Source organism: Austrofundulus limnaeus, unplaced genomic scaffold (assembly GCF_001266775.1).
Source record: "Austrofundulus limnaeus strain Quisiro unplaced genomic scaffold, Austrofundulus_limnaeus-1.0 Scaffold181, whole genome shotgun sequence".
NCBI lineage: Eukaryota > Metazoa > Chordata > Actinopteri > Cyprinodontiformes > Rivulidae > Austrofundulus > Austrofundulus limnaeus.
The window spans coordinates 898,811-912,605 of record NW_013952583.1 but is presented as its reverse complement, the minus strand read 5'-3'; the positions used below and the strand labels follow the sequence as shown (position 1 = coordinate 912,605).

Below are 13,795 nucleotides of genomic sequence, written 5' to 3'. Positions count from 1 at the left end.
ATTCACATTGATATCACCAAGAATCACAAACTCTTTTGATTTTATGCCTTTTATAATGTCAGTGAGCTGTGCTAAATATTTAGTTGCACTTGGAGGTTTATATGTAACAACAACCGTTACTGAAAGGTGATTTGTAAGCTTGATTTCTAATTGCAGAGATTCAGACTCAGTTGACAATTCTATTATAGAATGTGAGTATTTCTTGTGAACATAAACTGCAACACCACCTCCAAGCCTATCAGTACGGTCTCTACGATACAATAATATAATTGTAGCAATAATAATAGAATTAAAGATAATAACAATAAAAAATAAACATAGTTCAAAATAAAAATAATAAAAATTACCATACCAGACTATTCTCTTGGTGAAATTAGATAAAAATAAAAATTAAAGCAAGCTACCGTGCAGAAAGATAAAAAAAATTACAGGAAATAGTCATGACAGACTCGTGCAAAATGAGTCAAACTCAGTAAGCAGACATGTCAACTCCTTCAAATGTTAACCTGTACAGTATACTGGCCTTCAGAAATATTTCAGTTTCATTAAAATATAGCACTTCCTTCCAGTCTTACATAAATTTGAAAAATTTTGTATACCGGTAAATTCGATTTTTTTTAATACAAGAGATTTTCTCTAACCCTACGCTCAAAATGGTGGAAAATGTGTGTAATTTACAGACAATCCATACAACTTGACATATATGAGGATATTCACAAGTGAACATTTAATAAAGCTGCCTGTCTTCTCAAGAGTTGACAACCAAAACAATTCACCCCAAGGTCAGACACAGAGAAAACTGGAGCTCCGACTCAGACTCTACAGGCCTCAGTTAGCAGATTAAAGATTTATGACGAAAAATTTGAAAAAAAAAACTGAACAAGTATGGCTAGCTTTGAAGGGTTGAATGAGAAAAGGTCTCCTTGTTGTTAAAAAAACAACAACATGGCAGCAACATTTAACAACCAAAAACACTTTTAGAACAAAGCTCTTTAAACAGAGGAGACTAAAGAAGAGATGTTTAGAGAAAACACCTCACATCAGCTGTGGAGCACGGTGGTGGGAGGTGGTTATATGGGTTTGTTTTGCAGCCACAGGACCTGAGCCCTTTGGCCATGAACTCCTCTGTTACCAAAATGTTTTAGAGTAAAATGTGAAAGTAAAGTTGCAACTTTGCTACACTTTGGATAAAGAAGTATGTTTGATGAGTAAATACGGTAGAGTCACTGCATCGCAGCATATAACTGAAATTCGACCAAAGTATTTAAAGTAATAATAACTGCATGAAAAACGTAATTATCTAAAATCATACAAAAATAAAATATTATATATTCTGCATAAAGCACAAACACTCCCCCCCCCTCAACAACACAGAAATGTGCTCTCTTTGTATATTGTACAATCAGTTCTCTATCTGTGTTACTTTACAAACATAACAAAAGATTAGACTTATTAATTTTTAACATTCTATTTTAAGATTTGAGATGAGTTTTAGCTGCATTAAACCGAGTATATCCAACAAAATATATCCATGTCTAACTAATTGAATTCATTATCAACGAAGGGTCATATTTGCTGAATTAAATACAGTCTAAATAAAATGTGTGGTGCTGCAGCATGTGTTTAATGTAGTTCTGTATATAAACACACAGACTCATCAGGTTTTCAGCAGCTCCTCTCTCTTTTCAGAGTTCTAGATCAACACAAGCTGTCCAAGGAGCAGTGGCAGGAGAGGATCCAGGTCTGGCATGAGGAGCACAGATCCATGCTGAAGTAAGTGAAGGCTGTTGGAGGGTCGTGTTCACAGCTTTAATTTAAAGCTACAGTCAGTTTTTTATAAATAAAACTTGTTTGTTTAGCTACTATTTATTTCAGGTGATAATAAAGTGGGTGTTTTGGCTTTTTGGTYATTTGAATTTTGTTTAAAAAAATCAACATGGAACAAATACTGACAGGGAAAAGTCTTATTACACCAAATTTGAACTGGATGTCAACACTCCAGTGAACTTCTGTGATAATTTGATCAGGGAAGAGGCCATGACTGAATACCTGAAGATCGCCCAGGACCTGGAGATGTTTGGCGTCAACTATTTTGAGATCAAGAACAAGAAGGGCACGGATCTGTGGCTGGGAGTCGACACTCTGGGGCTCAACATCTATGCAAAAGAGGACAGGTAAGATCATTAGTTTGCCTTCATTTTGTATTTATTTTCAAATTGTGCTCTGTGTGTCTTAGTGTTCTCTGTGGTCAATGGTCTAAAAAGTTGTAATGTGTTTCTTACTCGGGACTCGTACACAGTCTTGAAAAGTGTGGAATGTGCTTTTAGTATTTTCTCAGGTCAGGATAAATGTGAAAAAAAGAGAAAGGAATGAAGAGAATCTAAATATATTGTATTCTAAACAATACTAAATTTAAGTTATGATCAGAATTGGAAAATTGGCAATTTTTTATTAAATCTGGAGGTTATTTAAAGAAATACATTTGGTGTTTAATGAACCACTGCTTTCAATCACAAGTGAGCAACATTGTGGTTCAAGGGTCAGAAGTGGTCCTTGGAGAATCTTCATTCCGCCCTTGATGTCTTTAATTAAAACAAATAAATTTAAAATGAGTCGATGAAAACCAGCATTTTGATGTTGAAACTTTAGGTCATCGAGAGTCTAAATTAAACATTTTGGATGTAAAGCTTAAAACACTGAACACAAACATTTTCTTTGCTTGGTTTGTTGTTTGTGGTTCCAGAACTAGACTGAACATTATTGCTTTTAAAATAAATATTGTTCAGATTTGGAAGTTTACAAAAAGTTTAATATTTCAAGAGAATATCAAAGAGACATTTTTTGACCAAGTGTGCTAACTAAAGGCCCTGTCACACTAGACAACTTATGCCATCTTATAAACATTTTAAACACATCTAGATTGAAGATGGAATTGAAAAAATTTAACAGGAAGCTTCTTTTTGGCGTGTTCCTCGTGTAATTTGAACAAATTGATCAAATATACAACTTTTATTAGCAATTTAGACATACAAAATGTTTCATAAGTTGGCTTAAGTTGTCTAGTGTGACAGGGCCTTAAGCTTCAACTTCTCCAAATAAAAAAATGGAAGAAAAGCCTGCCATCATCTTTCCAATGAGCTGTCTGGAAAAGGACTTTTCCAGTATAAATGTGACTGGTTGATGGCTTTTCGTAGGGCTATGTGGCCCTCTAGAAAAAAAATGCTGCTCGTCTCAATTTAAACTATAATAAGATGCAAAGGTTATGTGCAGTAGTAGAATCGTGCATGATTTATGGCTAAATAACTACTGATATACAGCAATAATATACAACTTTTCTGTCAAAACGTCTGCTGGCCGGAAAGCTCACCAAGATTTTTGAAAATTTGAGTCTGAAAAAAAAAATTTAACCATTTTTTTATGAATGAATTGCATAATGAAAACCAGAAATCTTGCTAACATCAGTTTCTGTAATTATTTATTCATAGTGAGTTCAGACCTGCCATAAGGGCGACACACAGACAGTAAAATCTCAGTCATTGACCTGTGATGTTTTTTCTTTTTTCTCTGTCAAGTTTGGAATGACAGACTGACCACGAGGATTTGTTTTCAGGAGGCCATTGACCCGTTTCTCTTGATTCTGCACTAACATGTATTTAAACCTCCTCACTGTCCTGATGCTGCGTCAGGATCATACTTACAGCCTTTTCTTTAAACTCTTCTAGACTCACCCCAAAGATTGGATTCCCATGGAGTGAAATTAGAAACATTTCTTTTAATGACAAGAAATTTGTCATCAAGCCCCTAGACAAGAAGGCTCCTGTAAGTATTTCATTCATCTAAAACAAATGACATTTATAAACAGGTCAACTTTGAATGTTACAAAAGGAAATGATCACTCAACAAGTTGATCTAAACATTTTAGACATTGCTGCTCAGTTTTCTAAGTGCTGTATAACTTTGCTGAAAAATGCTGAGGAAGCTGAAACTGAGTTATAAAACCTGAAATAAGCTGAATACTAGCAAAAACTTAAAAGGAGCAAAATGTTAGCCTTAACATTTTGCATTCAAAAGATCAAAATGTATTAAGATGCTATAGCTTCACGTTAAAAGTAGCTAAAGTAGTTAGATTAAAAATAGTGAAAAGACAATAAAAGTTTACTAAAAACAGTAAAAGGCTAGCTAAAAGTAGCAAAAGGCTAGTTAGATGCCAAAGTCAATGTACAAGATTAAAGTGACAAAGCACTAAAAGAAGCACAATTCTAGCTAAAAGGACAAAATGTTAGCTTTAGCCAAAATACAAATATGCTGGCTAAGATTACCAAAAGAACAAAATTTATTAAAAATCTAGCTTCGTACTAAAAAAGCAAAAGTGTGGAGGGAAGCTAAAAATAGCAAAAGGCTAGGGATAGGGCAGCAAAGGTTTAGGCTAATAAAAATAGTGAAAGAGTAGCTAAAACTAGCAAAAGACTAGCTAGAAGCTAAACATAGCAAAGTCTAGTTTCAAGATTAAGGTAAAAAGAGCTAAAAGAATCAAAATTCTAGCTAAAGACCATAGTCACAAACACCAAAGGTCATGGCACACAATTCCTGATTGATCTGAACCTTTTGACACATAAAAAAAAACTGCACAAAGTAGACTGCAAAAAGTACAGCAAACACAAAAAAAGCTGGAAAACAGTAAAAAATTGAACGTGCGTGTGTTTTATGTTTGATGTGTTTTCTTTTTCTACTCATCAAAGGACTTTTTATTCTACGCGCCACGACTTCGCGTCAACAAGGGCATCCTGCAGCTGTGCATGGGCAACCATTCCCTGTACATCCGCCGCCGCAAGGCCGACACCATCGAGGTTCAGCAGATGAAGGCTCAGGCCAAACAAGAACGGCAGCAGAAGAAGCTGGAGAGGTAGGACGACCCAGCTGAAGCTGAGAAGTGGGATCTGAGCACACGATCTGGATGTTTATGTGTGTTTTATGTATGTGTGCGCGCGCGTGTGTGTGTACGCACGACAGAGATCAGCTAGACAGTGAGAAGAGGAGGAGAGAGGCCATCGAGAAGGAGAAGGAGCAGATGGAGAGAGAAAAGCAGGAGCTGATGGTGAAGCTTTACCAATTTGAAGAAACGACCAAGAGAGCAGAGAGAGGTGAAGCACCTCACATCATCGCATCCAATCAGTACAGTGTTAATTAAAAGGCTTGTAGCTGGGTGAAAAATAGATTCTAAAACACAGAATTGGAAACTGTGCCAGTTTTATTTTTATTTGATTTGGATTGGTGCAAAAAGACTACTGCCCTCTGCTGTTGATCTGCTGAAGAGACACTAAATAATCTACTGTATATCTGTGGAAGTTGATTCTCTGATGCTGCTCGTCAATTTTTAAATGATTAACTTTCTAAGTTGCTGCCAAGGACAAAGGGTTGAAATGTCTGTGTGTTAATTTGTTGTGTTAGCATAATATCTAATGAACCACTGGACAGAATTTGCTAAAACTCTCAGGAAGTAATCCCTGAATATACATTTATAACTGATTAACTTATGGAGGCAACCCATTTCAAGATGACTGCAACAGCAGGCACAAAAACAGCGCTAATTTAGGTCGTTTTACAGATACTAACCTTAAATTTTACATGGTAGTAGCTAGCTGATACGTGTTTTAAATGTTCCCAAATTGTAAAGAAAATTTTAAAAACTACATCAGTTTCTGATTTTTCTTTCATTAACCTTTTGGGTTTTATTTTCATTAACTCGAAGCAAACTTAGAGTGTTTGAAGACAAAACAAATGGTCAAAACACTGAGCTGATCAGAACACAAAGCTTCCCGCCCTGCGATGCTGCAGTGCCTAATAGATTTTCCCGTGTGCTGACTTGGGCCCGCAGAGCTTCAGGAGCAGCTGGAGCGGGCCATGAGGCTGGAGGAGGAGAGGAGGAGGGTGGAGCAGGAGGCGGCCCGGCTGGAGGCTGAGAGGATGGAGGCCATAATTGCCAAGGAGGAGCTGGCCAGGCAAGCTGAGGAGCAGATGAAGAGCCAGGAGCAGCTGGTGAGTGTACAGCGCACAAGTGAACAAGTCCTGATTAATTGTAAACACACATGAGCTGCTCGAGCAGCAGTTTTAACAATCTTCAGCGTATGAGTCACGATCAGAGAATTTATTGGAAAATGTCAAAAAAGAATTATGTCTCTGGACTAAAACAGCATTTAGACTTTTTATCGTTAAAGCTGTTGAACATGTTTGTCTTGTTTTTTGTYACACAGCTTTGATATAAAACATGCAAAATATACACCAAGACATATAGTTTCATCAGCAATGATGGGCTAACGAGGTGCCCCGACACCAGTTTTTCTCAAACCGAGTACAAACACTTCAATCTGAGTACTTGCCGATACTTAGTACCGCTTCTAAGTACTTACAGTGTTAGAACTTAAACATTACCCAATGACTTTAAAAACGCATTTGTTTTAGCTAGAACAAGGTGGTTCTCCTTTCTTATCGGCCTACAGCCCTTCTGACTGGATCTTATCAAAAATACAGCATAATAGATCCATACATCCATTTTCTTCTGCTTATCCGGGATCGGGTCGCGGGGGCAGCAGCCTAAGCAGAGAAACACAGACTTCCCTCTCCCCAGACACTTAAGCCAGCTCCTCTGGGGGAATCCCAAGGCATTCCCAGGCCAGCCGAGAAACATAGTCCCTCCAGCGTGTCCTGGTCTTTCTCTGGGTCTCCTCCCAGTGGGACGTGCCTGGAACACCTCACCAGGAAGGCGTCCAGGAGGCATCCTTACCAGATGCCTGAGCCACCTCAACTGGCTCCTCTCGACGTGGAGGAGCAGCGGCTCTACTCTGAGTCTCTCCCAGATGACCAAGCTTCTCACCCTATCTCTAAGGGAGAGCCCAGACACCCTGCAGAGGAAACTCATTTTGGCCGCTTGTATCTGCGATCTCGTTCATTCGGTCACTACCCAAAGTTGGTGACCATAGATGAGGGTAGGAACGTAGACTGACCAGTAAACTGAGAGCTTCGCCTTCTGGCTCAGCTCTCGCTTCACCACAACAGACCGGTACAGCGCCCGCATCACTGCAGACGCTGCACCAATCTGCCTGTCGATCTCCTGCTCCATTCTTCCCTCATTCGTGAACAAGACCTCGAGATACTTGGGGCAGGACTTCTTCCCCGACACAGAGGAGGCACTCATCCTTTTCTGGCTCAAGCCCATGGTCTCAGATTTGGAGGCACTGATCCTACTCCTGGCCTAGAAATTATGTCCAAAAAGAACAGAGTCTGTGACAAAGGGCAACCTTGGTGGAGTCTAATTCTCACTAGAAATGAGTCCGACTTACTTCCAGCAATGCAGACCAGGCTCTGACACTGGTTGTACTGGGACCTAACAGCCCGTATCAACGGGTCTGGTACCCCATACTCCCGGAGTACCCCCCACAGGAGTCCCCAAGGGACACGGTCGAATACCTTCTCTGAGTCCACAAAACACATGTAGACTGGTTGAGCGAACTCCCACGCACCCTCCCCTGCTGAGGGTGTAGAGCTGGTCCAGTGTTCCACGACCAGGACGAAAACCACACTGCTCTTCCTGAATCTGAGATTCAACTRTCCGATGGACYYTCGTCTCCAGGACCCCTGAATAGATGTTACCAGGCAGGCTCAGAAGTGTGATGCTCCTGTAGTTGGAACACACTCTGTGGTCCCCCTTTTTAAATCACCTGAGTGTCCAAGACATGTGGCCACGGATCAGATGAAACGACAACAAAATCGATCATCAAACTGCGGCCTAGGGTGTCCTGATGCCAAGAGCACATATGGACACSCTTATGCTTGAAGATGGTGTTCGTTATGGACAATCCATGACGAGCACAGAAGTCCAATAACAAAACACAACTCGGGTTCAGATTGGAGGGGTGATTTGGGTCCCAACCAAACCCCTCCAAACCACACCCCTCCAGGTCTTACTGTCATTGCCCAGGTGAACGTTGAAGTCCCCCAGCTAATGACTACAGCAAGATTCCAGCAAGGGAGTCCCCATTAGGAGCTCTCTAGCACCCACTCCAAGGTCTACAAAAGGTGGGTAATCTGAACTGCTGTTTGGCAGCAGTTGGATAGATACTACTGCAAAATAAATAAAACTAAGGTTTTTTTTTCAACTTGTATAACTTTCCCAAACATTGAAATGATCAACTTTTCACTTGAAATGTAAACTCTAACACATTCATAATCATCATTATTAATGTTTATTTCTAAAGCACTTTAAAAACAAAGGTGCTGTACAAGTACATCAGAACTAAAAGAAAAAAAATAGTGGTAATAATACAAACTCTAAGCAGAATACAAGGTTAACAGAATAAACAATGAAGTAAAAAATTAACAAAGGCTGCCCTTATGATCAGGCTCTCTGGAATTATATGCCTGTTTTAAATTATGAGTTTTTAAAAGAGACTTAAAACCATTTACAGATCCAGCGGACCTCACAGACAATGGGAGATTGTTAGACTTGTGACTGAAAAAGCTCCGTCTCTCCTGGTCACAGAGAACAACTAAAAGCTTTTGATCTATAGATCTTAGAGATCTACTCGGAATGTGTGATTGTAAAACCTCTGTAAGCTAAAGAGGTGCTAGACCATTTAGACATTTAAAACCTAAGAACAAAATCTTTAAAACAATTGTAAAAGTAACAGGCAGCCAGTGAAGGAAAGACAAAATCAGGGTGATGTTTTCATGTCATCTTGTCCCTGTTGGTAAACGGCCAGCTGAATTCTGAACCAGCTGTAGATGACGAACTACAGACTGGTCAATTCCACAATAGAGAGAGTGGCAGTAGTCCAGTCTAGAAGTGATAAAAGCATGAATAACCCTCTCAATGGCATTATGAGAAAGATAATCCTTGACTTTACTTATAAGCCTCAGATGATAAAAGCTAGACTGGACCACTGGGCTACATTCAATGGAGTATGAGTATTGATACTGGTATCAGTCCCCAGTATCTGGACATATTGTACAAGTATAAAGTACTTATAGAAATGCCTGTATTTGCATCAGGACAACACTAGTGTGCTGAGCTTTCATAGTGGTGTTCACAACTTTGCAAAATAAAAAAAAAAGTCCAATGTCGACTGGAATGTTCGGTCACAGTTAATGATTTTACACTGACGTCTTCATCTCCATCTTCACTCGTCCATGGTCGGTAGAGGCAACAAGTCCAGTAGAGAAACCGAGACATGTCTCTTCTCCAGCTTCTCCTAGGGGGTCCTAAGATATTCCCAGTCAACAGAAGATCCCTCCAGCATTCTCCGGGTCTCCAGGATCTCTTTCCAGTGGAACATGCCCTGAAAATCTCCAAAGGGAGGCCTGAACTACATGAACTGACTCCTTTTGATATGGAGGAGCAGCAGCTGTACTCCATACTCCCCCCAGATAGCTGAGCTCCTCACTTCACCTACAAGGCCCTAATTTCAGCCACTTGTTTCTGGAATTTTGTTCTTTGGTCATGATCCGAAACTCATGACCATCGGTGAGGGTTGGAACATAGACAGACCAGTAAATTGAGAGCTTTGCCTTTCGACTTGACTCCTTCTTTACCAAAACTGACTGAAGAGACGCCCTCATGTCTGAGAATGAGGTCTTTGATCCTTCTCATGCTGGACCCCTCCCTCGCAGTAACTTAAACTCCTCCATCTCTGATGGTCTAATTTTTTTTTCAAACTTTTTCTCCTACAACTTCTTGGTACAACGTACAGTACAGGCAAGACAAGTGTTTTCTCACTAGAACAGGACTTATTGGTTTTCTCTAAAATTCCCTGAGAATTCAAAAGGAACTAAAGCTTCCACAGACTTTGATTATTTTAAGTTCAAGTCTCTTCAGCTCTGGACGTGAAGGATTTTTTCCCCGTCTTTTAATTTGTCATTCCTCCTGTGTAACTTGGGAAAAACATAAAAATACCATCAGACTCTTGTGCTGATTTTGTTTGAAGAATACTTCAACCAAAAATGTTATTTTTTTCTTATAAAGTACACTGTATGACGTTTTGTGATTTTGTTTCCCCTGTCCTGTCTGTGTTTATTGGTGAGGTGACAACAGCATGTCCTGATGAGACTGTCGAGATAACCATGTACTCGTGGGTCTTAGTTTTGACCWGAACATATTTTGTGTCACTACCCTTCAGGCTGCAGAACTGGCCGAGTACACCACTAAGATCAGCATCCTGGAGGAGGCAAAGAAAGCAAAGGAAGAAGAAGCTGAGACATGGCACACCAAGGTTAGTTTCTAACGTCACATTAAAGATGAAGACAAGGAAGTTACCTTTAGACCAGATGATGGGCTTTGTTCTTCATTTTTCTGTCTTTAAGAGTCATATTCCAGAGTCACTTAACCATGATTAACAGATCCAGAAACAGCTTGACTTGTTCTTCAACTGCTCCTAAAATTCTAGCGTCGTGACTTTTAGGATTGTATCTTTGCTAAATGTAACCACGTCCTGGTTAACCCTAACATCCATGTTAATGTTTCTCTTCTTTCAGGCTATGGAAGTGGAGGAAAACCTGATAAAGACAAAAGAGGAGCTGCAGAGTGTGATGAGCCCCGCCAACTCGGCTCCCACAGCTGGGTCCTCCTCCTCCTCCTCCTCCTCCTCAGACAACGAAAGTGACCACGAGCACAGCGAAGAGAACAGCACCTACAGCGCCGAGCTGCAGACGCAGGGCATCGACCACCGCCAGGAGGAGGAGAGACTTACCGAGGCCGAGAAGAACGAGCGCCTGAAGAGACAGCTGATGGTGAGTTTCAGCAGAGGGAAGGAGGGGGGACAGGTCTCAGACAAAGTTTTCAGCTCATTCCAACTGAATTTTTTTTGGAACATTCGTTCTTTTTCTAAATATTTATTTAACTTAGAAAATGTTTAAAATATTTTGAAGTCTATTCAATTCCTTTATTGTTATTTGAAATCTACAGAGAACAGCATTTTAAGGTACTTTTAGATTTTAACTAGTCTTTAGCCTTTGTTAGCTTTGAGTTAGGCTTTTATTACAGCCTTTAAATATTGTTTTGCTACTTCTGGTAAGCATTTTACTTGTTCTAGATAGCATTTTGCTCCTTTTAAGTTTTAGGTGTTTTGTTAACATTGGATTTTAGTTAGCATTTTATCTTTTTTTGTACTTTTAGCTTTTAGATATCCATTACATTTTAATTAGTGTTTTACTACTTTAAACTTTAGGTTTTGCTACTTTAAACTCTTAGCTTACATTTTGGTTCTCTTTTCTTTTGGCTAGTATTTTCTCCTTTTAGCTAGTGTTCGGCTTCTTTTAGCTTTTTCAACTCAGTTTCAAGTTCTTCAGCAAATTCCCAATTAACAGCTCTTCATTAGACAAATTTTTGTCATATAAAATTTTTTTTAACAACCCATGTGCACAATTAAAGTTTATTACTTTGTTTTGTAGCAGTAATAAAACAAAAATGTTCCAGTTTTAACATTAAAATATGTTAAAACTGTATTTTTCGGAAAGTTTTTCTTTTATAAATTGTTGCCTCCCCATGATTTAAACACTAAACCTGCCTCGTTCACAGGACCTGAGCTCAGATCTGGCATACGCCCGAGATGACAGTAAGAAGACCCAGTATGACATGCTGCACGCTGAGAACGTCCGAGCTGGACGCGACAAGTACAAGACCCTGAAGCAGATCCGTCTGGGCAACACCAAGCAGAGAATCGATGAGTTTGAGGCTTTGTAGGAACCAATAAAAGACCTGAAGACATCTGTCCCAATACCCTGATAAGGATCTGTTCAGCATGGTAACAGGCAGATGTTGAAGAACTGAAGACAGTGCCTCTGTGCATTTGGTTGGTTATATGTAAAACATTTCTTGTGTTTATTTTCATTCAAATGTAATTCTGGATGACGATGTGTTTGTCAGTCTGATAACCAGCTGTAACGTCCAAATGAAGCTGGCATGAGGACAGAACAGGAAACATCTGTGGTGTTAAAAGTTGTCATTTTGATTAGCAGTTTTATTGTGACATCAAACAGAAGTGACTCCATTTAGATTTATTTAATAAAAACCCATCGTGCTGCAAACTGCCGATTCTTTGACTTCGTTGTGTTTTGTTGGACTGACATTCTTAAAGCAAAACAAGAAGATTTTGGTGACACATCATGGAGCAGAAAAACCTTACTAAAATACTTAAGATCGTGTTTTAAAATGCTCCACACMCTCTAAAATTGAAATKTTGGWYTTACTTAACCATGTTATGTTACCTGGTTCCACTTAACTGAGTTGARTAAATTCAAAGCAACACACTCATGTTCTTTGGYTAAAAAACTGGTATATTGCTTTGAATTTACTCAACTCAGTTACAGTAAGTGGAACCAGATAACATAACATGGTTAAGTAAATCCAACATTTCATTTTTTACAGTGCATGCCTGGAGAATTGTCACATTTGTCATTGTCACATTTAATGGATGCAGCTGATGTTTCATCCAGCATTTTTTTTAAGAACAGAAAATGTCTCTTCTACTAATAAAACTACTCATCCATTTTGGTGAAGAGTTGTTCTTGAAAATCCATCCACAACCTTCTGCTTGTTACGGAGTCAGAACAAGGGAAGCGCAGACTTGTTTTTCCTCAGCCACTTCTTCCAAGTCCTCTGGGAGGACTCTGAGGTGGCCAGCCTTGATAGTCTCTCCAGTGTGTCCTGGGTCTTTCCTGGGTTCTCCGACGAGTCAAGCATGCTCTGAAAACCTGAGGCGTCAGGGGGAATCTATACCAGATGCTCGAACCACCTCAACTGGCTCCTCTGGATGTGGAGGAGCAGCAGCTCTACTCTGAGTCTCTCCTAGATAAATGAACTTCTCACCGTCTCTATCCAGCTACCCTGCGGAAAAAACTTGTTTTGAACACCTGTAACCACGAACTTGTTTGTTTGGTCACTACCTAAAGTTGGTGGCCGTAGGTGAGGGTATAGGAGAGTGGACGGTAAACAGAGAGCTTTGCCTTACAGCTCAGCTCCCTCTTCACCACAACAGACCGGTACAGGATTTACAAAACTGTGGAAGCTGCACCGATCCATCTCCCGCTCCATTCTTTCCTCACTTGTGAACAAAACCCTGAGATATTTAAAATCCTCCAATTGAGGCAGAACCTCCTCCTCCAACCTGGAGAGAGCAATCCACACTTTCTGAATCTTAACTGAATCTGTGGCAGGGAAAATGAAGTACCCAAAAAGCAATCCTTTAATAACTGTTGTTTTATGTTGTTTGTGTAACTCATATGCACAGACCCATTGAAACATGATGCCACCCACAATAAATTTTAAATCTAGATCCACAAGAGTGCCTAGAGAAAAACAAGATGTTTCATTGTTTTAAGTGGCAGCTGTCCTAAAATATTGTACAGAATAGTGAGTTGCTTTTTTTTTTCACTGTAAGTGGAAAATGTCATTTCAGGTAGTTTTGCGTCACTGTAGTGCTGCAGCAGGAAGTGGTTTGTTTCTGACAGAAGGTGCACATGCTCACTGTGAAGATGATGTGCCTGATAAATATTTGCACTATAAAACAGTGGTTATCATCAGGTTACAACTTGTGGAGTCAGTAAACAGAGACGGTTTGAACATCTGCTACATGTAAATATTCTTCTTAAMTAAAGACAGTCTTCCTCTAAAGAATGCACATCACTCTCCACCTCTCAGATTAGGGTTTGAAACTGAGCTCATCTTGAGAAGATACTGAGCTTTGGTCAAATCTTCAAAATTTCATGTAATGTTGCAAATTCTCATATCTGTGAGTTGACTGGAAAC

At 39.6% G+C, this 13,795-nt stretch overlaps 1 protein-coding gene across 1 annotated transcript in view; it reads left to right on the top strand.

Annotated features, from left to right (window-relative positions):
• ezra (ezrin a) overlaps window positions 1-12,090 on the top strand; it is a 19,154-nt gene extending 7,064 nt beyond the window's left edge. The window contains exons 5-13 of the mRNA XM_014018042.1: window positions 1,690-1,773; window positions 2,028-2,174; window positions 3,723-3,819; window positions 4,740-4,903; window positions 5,011-5,141; window positions 5,876-6,036; window positions 10,170-10,262; window positions 10,525-10,779; window positions 11,567-12,090. Of these exons, the coding sequence (XP_013873496.1) occupies window positions 1,690-1,773; window positions 2,028-2,174; window positions 3,723-3,819; window positions 4,740-4,903; window positions 5,011-5,141; window positions 5,876-6,036; window positions 10,170-10,262; window positions 10,525-10,779; window positions 11,567-11,731 (1,297 nt within the window). The 3' untranslated portion in view covers window positions 11,732-12,090. The remainder of the gene's footprint in view (window positions 1-1,689; window positions 1,774-2,027; window positions 2,175-3,722; window positions 3,820-4,739; window positions 4,904-5,010; window positions 5,142-5,875; window positions 6,037-10,169; window positions 10,263-10,524; window positions 10,780-11,566) is intronic.
• Window positions 12,091-13,795: the final 1,705 nt, after the last annotated feature.